This window comes from Bombus bifarius, unplaced genomic scaffold (assembly GCF_011952205.1).
Source record: "Bombus bifarius isolate JDL3187 unplaced genomic scaffold, Bbif_JDL3187 scf7180000007977, whole genome shotgun sequence".
NCBI lineage: Eukaryota > Metazoa > Arthropoda > Insecta > Hymenoptera > Apidae > Bombus > Bombus bifarius.
This window is the reverse complement of record NW_022884362.1, coordinates 2072438-2087925: the sequence shown is the minus strand read 5'-3', so window position 1 is coordinate 2087925 and position 15488 is coordinate 2072438. Positions and strand designations below refer to the sequence as shown.

General features: G+C 39.0%; 1 protein-coding gene across 6 annotated transcripts in view; it reads left to right on the top strand.

Annotated features, from left to right (window-relative positions):
- LOC117204198 (pituitary homeobox x) overlaps positions 1 to 15488 on the top strand; it is a 44068-nt gene that overhangs the window by 22725 nt on the left and 5855 nt on the right. For 3 of the 6 annotated variants that reach the window (XM_033441379.1, XM_033441382.1, XM_033441381.1), the window contains one exon: positions 374 to 630. In XM_033441379.1, coding sequence (XP_033297270.1) covers positions 374 to 630 — 257 coding nt within the window. The remainder of the gene's footprint in view (positions 1 to 373; positions 631 to 15488) is intronic. The other 3 variants (XM_033441380.1, XM_033441383.1, XM_033441384.1) reach the window with 1 other exon arrangement.

The window sequence follows — 15488 nt, the reverse complement described above, 5'->3', positions numbered from 1 at the left end:
TAATATATCTAACGAGTTACGCTATTAAATATTTTGTTGATGGATTTTGCCGAAATTAAGATTTAACAAGGTTCGCATTTAGGTGGTCCCTTGATTTCACGAAGATTTCGATATATTTGATTAATTACGAAAGCTTTTAAACATCGTAGCGGGAAAAATGGAATAGAGAAACAAACAACAGATATTCCGCTATGCCACGAGTGACTCACATTTTGCTGTTTCACGCGAAAAAGATCATTTCCCTCGTTACAACGTGGAATGTGTGATTTATTCGAAATACGAGACTCGATTTGTTAATCGTAAAGGTACACTGAACTCTCGTAGTATAAGTGGCATGGTTTTCTAGAGAATGTGATATTTTAACACATTTCAGATGTTGCAACACCAACAGAGGTGAAACACGAATTGGGCGCCGGTGGAGGAGTGGTCTCTCCGGATGGTGTAGTTGGGGTAAATAACGCGGACGATAAGGATGGAAAGAAGAACAAACGTCAAAGGCGGCAGAGGACGCATTTCACGTCCCAACAACTTCAGGAGCTGGAGGCCTTGTTCATGAGGAATCGGTATCCGGATATGTCGACCAGGGAAGAGATAGGTCTGTTCACGAAGCTTCCCGAGCCACGAGTCAGGGTGAGTGACGATTATTCTTAATTTAATAGTCCGCGATTTACTTTTATGCAAGTTTATATTTTCACGAAATATAAGTAAAAGGAAAGAACTTAAACGGAATTTTGTCTCATCTGTGAAAAATCGTAACGTTTACTCTGCTTTGAATATTTTATAGATCTCTGCATATTACATGAATTCTGTACACTTTCTCAGATTTTGTATAAATGCATAGAAATTCGCAGTCTACTTTCTTTTCTACGATATCGCTGAGAAATCCATTTTTGCGCTTTGCTGGTAGACAAATATTCTCGATCGGTCTTTGATTAAATTGTTATTTTCGATAATATCTTTATGATAATCGAATGCTTTCAATTTCGTTTATTACGATTTTTGCAGAGGGAAGGATGAATGTTTTCTCGAATCGTTGCAATTTTTCTGAATTAAAGAAGTAATATTGATTTACCGAATTTTGTCTGCGAGGAAACGAACATTTATTTTTGCTAATTGTTCAACCGGTACTCAGAGTACGACTGGTGTTTCGATCGATTTACAGTACATCACTAGAATACTCGGGGACTAAGCGAGTTTATCTTGCTTGCAGCGCTACAAATAAAAAATTAATCTTACATTGCGAAACATGGTGCAGTTTGATAGCAAACGACTATTACGCAGTGTTTATATGTATACTTATATTAAATAACCATTACGAGAGTTAAAAGTTAAGATGCGATACTTTCATAATTTACTATACGTAATATATACTTCTATTCTTATCAAAAAGTGACAACTTTCCTATACTTTAGAATGAAATTTGATCGTAACGAAAGATTGACAATTAGATGAAAGAATGTCATCTATTATCGCAATAAAAGTATTCTTATGCAAAATAAATCAATTGCAAATACAATATATAAGTCAGTAATAAGCCAACTTGAATTGACAGCAAAATAATATTCGTATATTATCAGTAATAAAGAACAGTATAAGAAAGTATTCATTTAAATAATTAATATCAATAAATAATCATATTAAGCGCTGTTTAATCGGTGAATCCAGACACTTTAATTCTAATTTTATCGAGTACTAAATAATCGCGATTATTTGAAAGATTTGCAAGACTTATATTTGAATTAAACTTTCTATAAATTTCCATCAACGAGTCTATCGATCTCGTGACTAATTATTTTTTACGGAAGACACATAATCGTACAGATAATCGATAATTTTTGATGAATTTTTCGTCATTGCGTGAAGGTAACGCATCGCTATCAGCGTTTTCTCGCTTTATCACCGGTTGGGCGAACGTCCATCGATCATGCGTCTAATTTCGGACAAACAAATTTTGGAGAATGGAAATTCATCTATCTGCGTCGACGTATTGTTTTTCCTCGTTGCGAACGGAGTTGCTCGACTCATTCTGAAAGATTCGAGTCAGAGCTCGAACACGAATCAGGGTGACGTGAAATCGAGTTGATCAAAGTAGCAACAGAAACTTACAATGGGCGCATTGATGCGTTGAAGTATCGATTACAAAGGCAACAATTCATGCTCTTTACTGGCCGATACCTCGAGGTCTCGCCAGTCTCGCGTCTGCAGACATGGCTCGTGACCGGAAAATGCCATTTCTTTGCCCACCGAACCTGATATTTTCGAGAAGTAGGCGGTCAATTTTTCTGCTTGTCTTACGCGTCTGATGTGTGAAGTTCAACAACGAGAATTTCGAACGTTAGTCAGTGAGAAATATGACTATCAAGGAAAATCTTAAACCAATGCAGTGAAATACGCGGCGAGCTGCTTATTAAAACATAACATACATTCTACTTTTCTATTTGTAGATTTCTGGAAGGTAATTTAATTTCAATTAATACAAACATGTCACTCGATTTTATTCGTTCCGTACGATTATTAGATTCCGTCATACTGCGATTTGTAGCACAAAAATGACTAAACTTATTATATCGTATCTATATTAAAATCGATAATTATTGGAAAAATATTTTGCAAGTAATCAAAAAGAGAACATCGTACGTTTAATAGTCGCGGAGATAAAAATTCTTCTGTGAAAGTAATTTTCGTAAGGATCGTCAGAGTCTGTAAGCTTTAAAAGTCTATACTTTTTAGCCAATTTGGCGTACCTACACAAGTCCCATAAAACTCTTTTACAACTCTGTAACACATTATAAAACGTTCTTCCGTTATCTAACTCATCGCATAGCGCTCTAAAAAAAAAAAAAAAAAAAAAAAACACGACAGTGAGCAAATAAATTCATAAACTTAAATATCGAAGGTTACGAGAAATGCTGAAAGGAAAAATAATATCGAAAGGACCAACAAAGTAAGCCTTCTGTATCGTGAACGAAGAAAAAATTCATCGCCAGTCGTTTGGGGGTAAAACGCGAGCAAACGAGACGAATCCACGTCTCGTTCCACAATTTGAGTTGGATCAAGCGACCGGGACATGCTTCTCGACTTGACAATCCTCGCGGTTTCGTGCGTTTCAGCAAGGCTTTTAGGAACGGTCATATCAGTGGATGAGAGCTCGGACGAGAAACATAGGGATCGAAAGAGAAACAGGGATGGAAGTGGGCAGGTATGAGGTCACGTGAGGTTGCGCAGCTCACAAGGGAAGCTTTGCGCCGGTAAGCCCTTCTGGATTTATAGAACCACACGGAGCATGGCACGGTATTCCCGCCACGCCGCTATACGCCATGTACCAAAATTCTGCGGATCCCAACTATCGTGGAACCACCGATGCGTTCGCGAATTTTAACGTTTTCATCGAGACACCGCTTTGCTCGCTTTCTTTCGTTTGGCTTTGACGCACGGTTAACGGTAGTCGAGGTCGATCATCGAATAAGGAATTACGGGAAAACATTATAGGAAAACTGATATTAGAGCATAGTGCATACTATATCCTACTCGTGATGGGTCGTTACATTTCAAAATTCAGAAAAGTAGAAAACGAAGTATAATAATTTTGTACGGTCTTTTAATACGGTCTTTCGATACTTCAAATCCTTCGAAGGAAAAAGTAATTCATAACGAGGAATAGTTCGTGAAAGTTCTTCGAAATATCGTTTGGAGGTTTCGAAAATACCGAGAGTATATTTTATTCTTGCAAAAGCGTAATTATATGTAAGGAAACCAGGAGAGCAAGTAGAAAATGGTTAATTTGTACTGCAATTTGTGCTAACTATTTTGTAATAAATTATATCTCTTGCTAGTATTTACATATTAATCGATCAAATTCCAAGTACATTACATTTCCTATCGTTTAGCAGCACTTTAGAACCCGATAAACACATACTTTACAGTATAAAATATAGATATATGCCTATACTTTCTGTAATCACCATATATACATAAAAATTTCCTACGATAAACTGTTCGAATACTTTCGCAAGTCGCTATACAAAAAGCCTGAAATCTTCGCGTTAACCTTATGGATAGACTGCTCTCAAAATTTTCAATTTATCACACGAATCGCGTGTGGCAAAGCACGGTACGTGTTCCCGTCAGTTGAGCCTGGAACGCGAGGCGAAATCGTGTCTACGGTACGAACCGCGATCCTTGTCGGATCCGTTCAACCGTGCTTTCGCGCTGTTGTGTCGTCCTTCGGTGGAAAGTTCTACGTGACACAAACCTGCAAACGGCGGAATTTACGCGAACCGATTCCGACGCATTTAGTCAATTCTAGCCGCGGCATTACGCTTAATTAATCCCGACGCAACATTTAATGCTTGCCGATAAATGCGCGAAAGCTTATCTATTTTGTCCACGGATTTGCCGGTATTTCAACCGATATCTGAATGGGGTGGTTCACGACCTGAGGCGAAATCGTTCGAAAGAACAGGCTGATTCGATTCGTTTGATAGGATATTTCGTGATAATGCTTCGTTTGGATTGATCAAGTTTAAGTCGTTTGAATTTAAGTAGAATTGGTCAGGTGTGTTACGATGAAAGTAATAGCAGTTTTTATAGCGATTGTTTACTATAAAACAGATGGAACTGCTCGTTCGTAAAATTACATTCTCCCTTGCTTTATGGTTTTTCTTTTGTATTACAAATTACCTTAGGATTATAAACAATACAACGATTATTTTCTGTAAAACGAATAATGATATACGTTCCTAAATAGCGTATAACAGTCTACGTATACGAAGGTTATATTACCACATAATAGCAAACAATTTGCATTATAAAAATTCATAGAACTAGGCTGGCTCGTTGTTATTTTATACTATTTGTTTCATCGCTGCGCAATTTATATCACAACAACGGAAATTTATTACCGGTGCCTTCACATTTTTTCTCGGTGATTTATATGTTTCTCATATACCCACGTAGCTTCAAAACTAGATAATCCGATTTTTAAATGAAATCTCGGCATGCGTTAAAATATACGTAGATTTATGTTTAAGGGAAATCTATTCCAAGATCATCGGTTACGTTTGTTATAAGAAATTCGGCAGCCGAGAGTAACATTGTAACTCGAGTAATTATTAAACTAAAAGTATGATAACTTTGAGTGTTCAAAGTCTCAAAATCTTGAGTTGCTTCACCAACTATAGGATTATCGTTATGAACTAACTAAAGGATTGTCAATTCGTGGATTCACGCTCGACTCAATAGAATCGCAACTTTCGGCCGCGAGATATTCCGCGACAAGGCAGTTCCACAAATTACCCGATCGTCGTCAGTTTGCCGAAACCAACGAATAAGAAATCTCACAAATTCCATCCATTCGACGGGTTCGATTTTCACCCTGCCGTCGCTTCGGCGTCACTTCACGTGCCGTCGATTCACAGTCCTCGATTACAGCAGTCTATTCCGGCGCATAAAAGATCCAGATGCGGACGTTGTGCCTGCAGAACGAGTCCCAAGAAGTATAGAAAAAGGAAGGCACAGTGGAAGCAGGGTGCAAGGCGTGCAAGGTTGCAGAGAAAGAAGGAGAGGACGAGAGAGGAGAGAAAGCGCGAGAGGATAGAGAGAGCTGGGTAGAGTTATCTGCAAAGAGGCAGGCGTATGTTTCGGTCGGTGGCAGCAGAGCGCGGCTGTCCGAGATAATCCGCCGGTGATTAAGACCATAAATCCATCGGCGGATTAGTATGGTTGCACCGCACACCGCGTGGCGGCGTCGTTGCACGGGACTCTCTGTATGCTGCAGCCTCCGCTATAGTACTGCAAACGTGCATCTCTCCCTTTCTTCCTCCCTCTCTATCTCACCCTCGTTGCAGCCCCTTCCTCTTGCTGCCCTTCCACTCTCTCGGTGCATTCCCACTGTTCCTATCTACCTCTATCAGTTCGGTATCGTTCTCGCTTCTTTCACCACCCTCGCGACGGACACACGTCGCTGATTCGTGTGTTGGTACACCTGCTGGAGGAACAGAGGAGGCGTACAAGAGACCGACAGAGTTAAAGCGAGGTAGAAAACGCACACGCGTAATGTACAAAGAGAGAGAGAGAGAGAGATAGAGAGAGAGAGAGAGAGACAGATAGAAGGGTTAGAGAAAGGCAGATAGACGAGTAGAGGGAACGAGAGGGGCCGAGCTTACACGCCATGGGAATGGGAAATGGGACGCCACGGAATATAGGTGGACACTAACCGGTATGAGAGTGAGGATTACCGGGTGTCATCCGTATTCGGCCGGGTTAGCGGCTGTCAGCGGCCAATGCCATCGCTATATATCAATTATTACCTTTGCCATTGCAACGGCCGGTTGCATTCCGATGCACGCGTTGCGCCGTACTGCACTGCGGTCGTCCGGTTGCATATCTCTTCCGTAGACCGATTTGCATCCGGTATGCGAACGCTTTGACCCTCCCCTCTCTCTCTCTCCCTCTCCCTCTCTCTCTCCCTCTCGCCGCCCCTGGATGAACCGCGACTCGCCTTCGTTTCACCATTTACCTCTCTGTCTCGGTCTCTTTTTCGCGCCAAGCCATGTACGACTGTCGCGCTCCAACGCGAATTCCGGTTATACGCCAGGGTTTAACGTCTAACCAGCTGTTGGCAGGCCGAGCCCGCCACTTGCCAGCTCGTAAGTTCTCGTGTGCACAAAGGCTCAACGCCGGCTGTCTTCGGGATTTCGCGGCGAACGCCGCCCGATTCCAGTGCTCCGCTCTCGCGTTACGAAGCCTTTGCTGCGGCCGAGCAAAGATCTCCAGATTAACGGGCCAGTGATTGAGCCTGTAATGGCGCGGATATCTGTTACGGTGATACGCGGGATTTAGGGATAAGCAAGACCAGCTTTTCGGCCGCTTCGTTTGATTCAGGGACAACCCTCCCGCTTTTCACCGCAACAGACACACTTTTTCAGGGAAAAACAATTTTTAGCGACCGAGGCCAGTCTGGTTTCGGGATTTCGTTGGATATTTTTTCAGTGCGATTACGTGGAGGCTTTTGAAGTTGGAGGAAGATAAAAGTTTAGTATTCGTGTAGAATTTAGGGTAGATTTGGAATTTATTTCGATATATACGACATTTTTTAAATACCTGTATATATATATATAATATATGTACCTATGTTCATTTGATAATTTGTTATAAAGTATTTATCCGATTATATGTATAATACTATATGAACGACGCATTCGTTCAAATATTTCATTAACCTGATTGAATTATACGTTTTACTTTATTTCATACATACAAAAAGTAAATGTTACTTATGACTGAATTAAAAGCGTCAAGTAAAATAGTCTGAAATATATTAAAACAATACGTTGAAATATCTTACTCTTTTCTCATCGAGATTTCTTGCTATTCTATATAGCATTAAAACTTTCACGGATCACGGATACCTTAAAATAATTGTATTACGTATATTAACATTTGTAAATTCTGAAATTTGTTCATTATATTCCATGACTTAACAATTCGGTACGTACAAACACCTTCAATCACCGTTTAAAACGAAAAAATTGTTTATAGCATCCACATAATATCGAATTTGTAGAACGTAAAATCCAATGATTCGGTACAAGAAAGACACGTCTGACGATCGTTTTAAGACGGAGGTATTGTTCTAAAAACGTTGTACAGTAATATTTTTATATAACATCGATTATTTTTTTAAGATCGAATTTGAACGCGCAGTGATCCGCGAAACCGAAAGTTCTCGCTTTGCGAATGCAACTTCGTGAATTCGGGCGAACGTATTCTTTGATGAGACGATATGATGGTTGTATCGGAGATTTCGAGGCACGGTAAATCGATTGCGAGCTGGTACGCTGTAAATCGCACGCGAAGTTAATACCGTTGCGGACGGGGTTGGAAAACGTCGAAGGCCGCCATGCGTGATCTGCGATATTCCGTTGGTGGATTACCAGCGTGAATATTAACCTTTTACGGTGAATTGTAGTCCCGAAGTAACGTTATCGAATTTCCGGATTTATTTTCCGCGGCTGCTCCACGGAATATCGTCCGATATTAAAACCAACGTTGGCCGTATATATAGAGGACCGATTAAATTTGCACGATTTCTTGATATGGATTTTAGCGTTGTCGGCTGGTATACATGGATAGTTAATATAATAGACAGTATTATGATTATGATATTGGTATCTTTAGTCGATAAGATTCGTGTTACAATATTTGATTTATGGTCGAAGTAAAATATAATAACTGAGAATCTATTGTACTAATATAGCGTGTTTCTAAAATGAGAAGAAAGAGAAGAAACTGAAAGTACATAGTGTACAGCTATAGTGGTAAAGGACAAATCAATAATCGAATGGTAAAACACGCTATTATCGAATAAATTGAAAGTTTCTGAAATTCTATTGTTAGATGATTTAAGGATTAAAAATATCTGCCGGAAAAATGAATTAAAAATAAAAGATTCTATTATTGACGCATTAAGGATCGAGTAAGTAAGAAGCAGGAGCGAAATAACGCGTAAATGATATGGAAATGCAAAGATAGTTTTACAATAACAGATTTTCGGAGAATTTACAAATTTGATTAAGGGGTATTGTTTCTGCGATCGTTTCAAAACGATCATAAACGTGTAAAACGTAAAGTAATAAATTTCTCGATAGGAAACATTAACACGAAAGATAACAAACGTGACGAGAAATTTGTCTCAAATATATTTAATCAGTTACACGCGCTTGTACTCTGAGAGATAGCGATCTAATGAATCTAATTAGATTATCATTCTGTGGAATAATTTACAGTTGATAAACTAGAAAGGAACACATCATTACATTACACAATTAAAGATCATATTCTGCGCCAGATATTTCATATCTTCCATTTATAAAATTCAAAGTTCAAAATGGCACAGATGTAATGATAATTGCAACTAATCAATCCACCTTCCGGTGATAAGTATTTCACGGAATTCTTTCTTATCGCGAAAATATGTAGGCATAATCGCTAATCAGTGACGTTGAAAATCCTTGTACGAACCACAAAATCGTTATTTACAAACATTAATATATACAGAAGTTGATTCAGAAAGGAGCGGGATAAATCCAAAGGCGTTATTTTACTAATTCATAAATTACGAGTGTTAATAAATTTTTTCGTAAGTATAGCGGATAACTTGGCTAATAAATGTCACGAACAAATTTTACAAATTACAAATCATTCGATATATTGTGACATTAAAAGTAACGTTTTATAATTTTAATGTGAATAAAATATAAATGTATAGGTACATGGATTAGTAATAAGATAACCAAATACGATTGATTTTTTTATATGAATTAATCGTACGCATTTATAGTGAGAACAACAAACAACGAAATGTTTCAATAACTGCTGTTTGAGTGACAAATTTTAAAACGATTTTCGAAGGAAGAAAAATACGAAAAGGAGAACACAGAAATCTGAATCCACTTCGAATTTTACTTCATAGATCGAGTAAAATCTGTTCGTAGTTTGTAGCAATGAAATTCGTCCAATCGTTACTGGAAATCAGTTTGGCCCGGATTCGAACAATGGTCGAACTCCTCTGGAACAACGTGGAAGCCAAAAAAGAAACAGATCCATCGTAAACCCTTTCGTCGCGGGAAGCAGGTTCCAGACAATCTTCGAAGCGATCGCGTTAACGACAGATACAGTTTCTGACTGTTGGGGCGCGGAACGAAAGAAAACAATGACGAAAAAGGAAGGAAAAAGAACGGAAGAGAAAAAAAAAGGGGGTGGATGCATCGAATTCGACGCGAATCGATAGCGCGCGTAACGCAATGAGCCGTAACTATTTATAAATTACAAAGGAATGGAGGAAGCACGAGAGCTAGCTGGGACACGGCATTAAAAATCACGTGTTCCGCTTGAGCTCATAATCTCGTATAATCTTTTGCAAAGTTGTTAATACTCGCGGCTTACGGGTGTTAATTTAATATCCATACAGGTACGCCAACATTGAATATCCGAATCCCACTGGCTGCAGCTGTACAGTCCACTACCACAACGATAAAAAAAATCCATAAAACTGCTCACACCAAGAGAGAGAGCTAGCTGGCTTCCCATTCCATGTCGTACGCCGGCTCATATGCCGTTTGTATCGTTCAGTGTTGCCCTCCGGACCACTTTAATACAAACGATAATACTCGCTTCCGTCGCTTTCCCTTCTTTTCTTTTTTCTTTTCTTTTTTTTTTTTGTTTTTTTTACCCAATCCTTTCCCCTTGGTCGCGACCGTCAAGAATTCGTCCGATAGCGCTGACTAATCTCAATCTTTATTTTTTATTTTTATCGACGCATGAAGAGTACTATCAATTATGGGTAATATAATTGTAATGGCATCTTTTATATCGTGTCGATCGTATCGCGTATCTTTGATTTTTAAATTCTCCATGGGTAAGTGGAGAAGCTATGGGTTTCGTCTCCTCCATTCTTTTCTTTGTTTCGATTCGTTAAAAATTCGCAAACAATCGGACACAAGGGAACATCGATACGTCAACTGTGAATGGTAAATTGTAACGATAGAATTGTATTGTATTTTATTAAGTAATACGCGATGCTTCTTTGATTTTTTTTCCGTTCTAGTTCGTTGAAATTTTGTGAATAATCTGTAATAATTTGTAAAATACATTATGCATTACTATATATACTTATATTTATATTTATATTTAAGCAATATATATATTGCTTATGTATGATGATGTAGACAAACATAAAATTATATTATACGGTTCATGTATATTTTTTTAATTGCGTAGTTCATAACACAATTTCTCTTTTAGTATGTCTTTTATGTCAGTAGTCAGTATGTCTGAATGATAAAAAATTTATTTATAAACTCGTTGGTCCATATCAACTTTTAATTTAGGATCATTTCGTTGAACGTTACCAATCTTAGATATTTAAAATGATAATGACCCGACAGCACGGCGCTCCATTAATTAATAGATCTAGTAGATTAGATATGTATGATAATATCTATTTCTATCTTTCCTTTTTTATTTTCTAACTCTAATACTCTTTCGCTCTAGTACTTGTCTAGCTCTAGCACGAAAACAATTTGGAAGATTGAAAATACACTTTGTTTCGTACTATCAATCTCTCTTACATTCAACTCATATTTCCACCTAGCATAATTGCTATAAAATAGTATTTAAACCGAACAACTTACGATTTTGCTAAACTAACGAAAATCAATTATTAAAATATTATTATTTAATCATTTTATTGCTATTTACATTTTAAATTTCTACTTTATTCGATGAAATCGATCGAATCGTATGAATTTTACAATAGTCGTCTTAAAATTGTATTGTCTATGTATCGTGGAAGATAACAAAGACCAAAGCATTTTATCAAAAACACAAGGCAACTGTCATAGTCTCCCTTAGGTCTTTAGAAAGATCGTAATATGTTGCAGTTGCGTTCGATATAGTCTCGATAGTTGCGAGTATTCTCAATTACGTGAAAATGCTCTCAAACTATTCGCTAAACCAGATCTTGCGCTGTCGTCTTCCGGAAGATTGTTTCGTCGTCTTGGCTACGATCCAACAAAGTTGTCTCGTTGTCCGCGGCATTTTGAAACTTTTGGAACTGTCACGCGATTTCATGATAAATGTTCTCATTTAAGTCTAATTAATTAAGTTTCCCTTCAGTCCTAGAGATAGTTCACCAAATCGAAGTTATTCCGTAAACATTTTAACAAAATCTACAAAGATCTATCGGGCCCTTAAGATCATATAGGCAAATCATTCTTCCATGCTATATTTATCTATTACTTTATATATCAAATCGCTATGTCAGTGACATACGTAGCCAAAAATTTGTAAGCTATACCGCCTCTCCTGCCAATCGTGTTAATCATTCGATGTTAATCAATCGATACTACGAATATGATAGCGATATTCTTTCGCAATAGATTCTCAAGCACAAAGTATTCCATTACTGAAATTTAATTAAACAGCCAATATAATTAAACCTGAAAATCGAAACCTCGAACAATTGTTCGCCGAATCTTAGCTCCACTTTGACCAAAATGTGCTACAGACCTTTATTTCCATACAATTATCAACAATCGAATATTCTCTCGATACAGTCAATATTCGCACATAACAAATCTCTTCTATAATAAGATTTTTCATAATTACGAAGTTGAACGATGACCAAAGGCGATCCTCCCTCATATCCAGTCCTGACAACGCGATTTCGCCGCACGCAGCCGCATATTCATAGCAATTCTTGTGGATATACGCGCGCGTGCGCGACCAACCGTGCACACATATTCACGCGAACACGATACAAGTACGAACTGGCTCCCTCTACGTAGGATGTAGCCATTCCGGCTGATCCATCTCGCCGTTATAGTGAGATTTATGGAGACGGTACCGTTGGAAACTGAGACTGCCTGTTCTGGAGGTGGGAGGGACGAAAAGGGGTGAGAAGAGGAATAGCGAAAATATGAGAAGAAAAGGGAAGGAAGGAGCGTACGAGGGTGGTATAAGCACGCGTGAATGCATGAAAGCGGCCAGGATGGCGGACAGTGTCGAAAAAAAGACGATTGCAGAATTGGAGGATGAGACGAAGGATAAAAAGAATTTGTGCTAGGAGCCATGATGCTTCTTCGCCGTATCCTAGTGGATACGGTTCTTCATTCCAGAATATTTGGCCATGAAGATATACTTGGATAGGGTGCAGTTACTCCTATTCAGTTACATCTCCTATTTTTCTACTTGTCTCTTTTTAGAATTAGTAAAAGGAACGGATTTCTTGATAGATATTTCAAAGTTTGGGATATACAAATAAAAAACTCTCGGAAAGTTAAAAAGTAACTCTTTCAAATTCAACCGAGGTCCAAGTAAATATTTCAGTCCAATATGTAATCGTTGTACTTGTTAAAGGTTTACACTTTATCATCCATTTTTACGTCTTTCTTAATCGATAACACCGACAATTTGAAAAATGACATACAAGAGCCAATATCTTCGTAAATGCCCGACAAGCAGGCTGTCTCTAAACCGCCACGGCAATCGTCCAAAGTGATGTCCCTTCGAGCTCGTCAAAGATGTATAGAGCTGAGAAAGTGGCGGCATCAGGCGAATAAGTAGCGGGCAGATTTTCACGGTCCTAAAATCCTCTCAGAGTTCCCTCCGTTATCCAACGAGATTTCTTCGCGAAATTTATTTTTAACGAAGTGCTGTCTCCAGGCGTCTTTGGCCGTCGTGAAACAACCATGTTCGTTAACGTGTTTCTACTACCATTACGAGACGTAAAGAACGAGATGTAAAAAACAGCCAGTCGAAATCGCATAAAACCGGAGGCAATTATATTTTCAACAGTTTCAAAGTTTCCGACGTTGTCGTATTTACATATCTTCACTGCAAAAAGATATTAATTCGTCGACAAAAACCAACTCACGCTACACGTATAGCCACTTAATTCTGCTCTGATATTCGCACATTTCATATCTCAATTTCCCTTTGGTCTCCCAGTTCTTTAGAATACGATCGAAACGAGAAATCACACATAAAAATAATTATTCTTTCACGTTCGTCTGTCGAGAGACAGACGTGTCTACTTACCTCTGGTACACGGTACAGCAGCTCACGCACTACACCGCTAATGAAGTTTCAAAAAGTTTCGTACAACACACGCAGTAAAAAATCACAGGAAATTTCCTATAAATGTTTGAATACTTTCGTCAGCTACCGTACCTATTATCTATGGGATGTAAGTAGATATGTCCGTTCTCGCACAGTCAGACTTTATTACGTTAATAAAGAACACGCTCGGAAGTGGTACATACGATGGTATCCTCCGAGACCTACATAAAGGAAGAAACGAATTTTTAAACGAAGACATGCGTGAAATAACGCCTTCGCCGCGACTAACTAGAAACATCCACAACTTACGTGATCTTTCAATTTCACCATACTACTACCAAGACTACATTTACGAAACCATATACCGCGCTATAACCGCTCGAGATAAAATTGCGCGGTACTCGATTTTGAGACAAAGCTATACTCTATCAACTCTAACTCTACTTCCGATACACAAATACTCCGTTACCCTGGTGAAAAGATGCGTCTTGGAAGGAAAGAGCAACGCGTAGTCGTGCATGGACCAGGGGTCCCGTAGATTTCGAGGTCGTAGGTGTGCGCATATGTCGAGTAGACGGAGGGATGGTGGATAATATAATGATGGCGTCGGCTGGGCAAGGAGGGGCGGGGCTACGAGGGGATCAATATTATCCTCCTCCACCTCCACCTCCGCATTTTCCTCTGCCGTTCCCCTCTCTTCACCGACGGCCAACCTTCCCTCTGTGTTCCCCTCGTTCCCTTCTCGTTCCTCCTGTTCTCCACCACCATCGTCGTCTCCACCCTACAACCGTCGACCTTCTCTCCCTTCTACCGACGTTCCTCCTTCGCCTCCTCGTCCTTCTCTCCGACCGCGACGTCTCCCGTCTTACGAATCGAATTGCTGGGCCGACGCGACGCGACGCCTCGCTACGTTCCGACTCGCGTGTATGTATGTATGTATGTATGTGGTGTGTGTGTGTGCGCGCGCTCGCGCGTACGTGTGTGCATGGAAGCAAGTACTTACATACATGCGCACGTTGTACACATGTGTTCGTAACTGTGGCTTCGAACGCAGATTGTTTATCACGATAGGAGGCACAAGCGACTCGTTGATCGCGAGCAACGACTTTTCAATGCTCGGCTAGTTTTTTGAGTATCGCTGGATCAACGCTGATTTCGAGTAACTGCAGAGCTTTCTGAACGAGGCCGTGAATGGCTGGCAGTGGGTTTTCTGGTATTATGGTTTCATAAAGGCGAGATTCTCTGAAAAAGTCGGAGGGAACTCGAGATTTTAGAAATATGAAGGAGTTTGCTCGCCTGCGAGAAGAGAACTTTTAATTGCTTATATTTGTTGGTATTTGATAGTTGAGAATTAATAATTCGTTGCAATGATACGACACCAACGCAGAGCTGTAGTAACGTATGCGATATAATAATATAGCGACGAATAAATAAGATACAGATTTAAAAGTAGGTAAGTATTTTGCACGAATATGTAAATTCCGAGCGGTACGATGCATCGATACCGAGAAAAGCTTTTGGGAACATTTATTTTTCGGTAAGACGTACTGTGACAGTAAATTAATTAAGTCGTCAAATTTTTACAACGTTTTCGATTATTGACTCTGTCTGATAAGGTTCGAATGTAATCTTAAATTAAGTTGTAACGTAAATTCGATATCAAATAACTTAATCTTTTTTTCTCTATTGTATCGATTAAGAAGATGTATTCAATTTAATAAAGCGAATGGCGTATTTTTATTTTCAGTTCTGCTCGTTTATCTAGTTTTGTTTCGTATAACAGGTATTTGTACGTAATACTTGAAGTTATTTTCTAAATAGCAGTTTGCGATAAATATCGTTTTACTGCTACTTTGAAAAACGTGTAG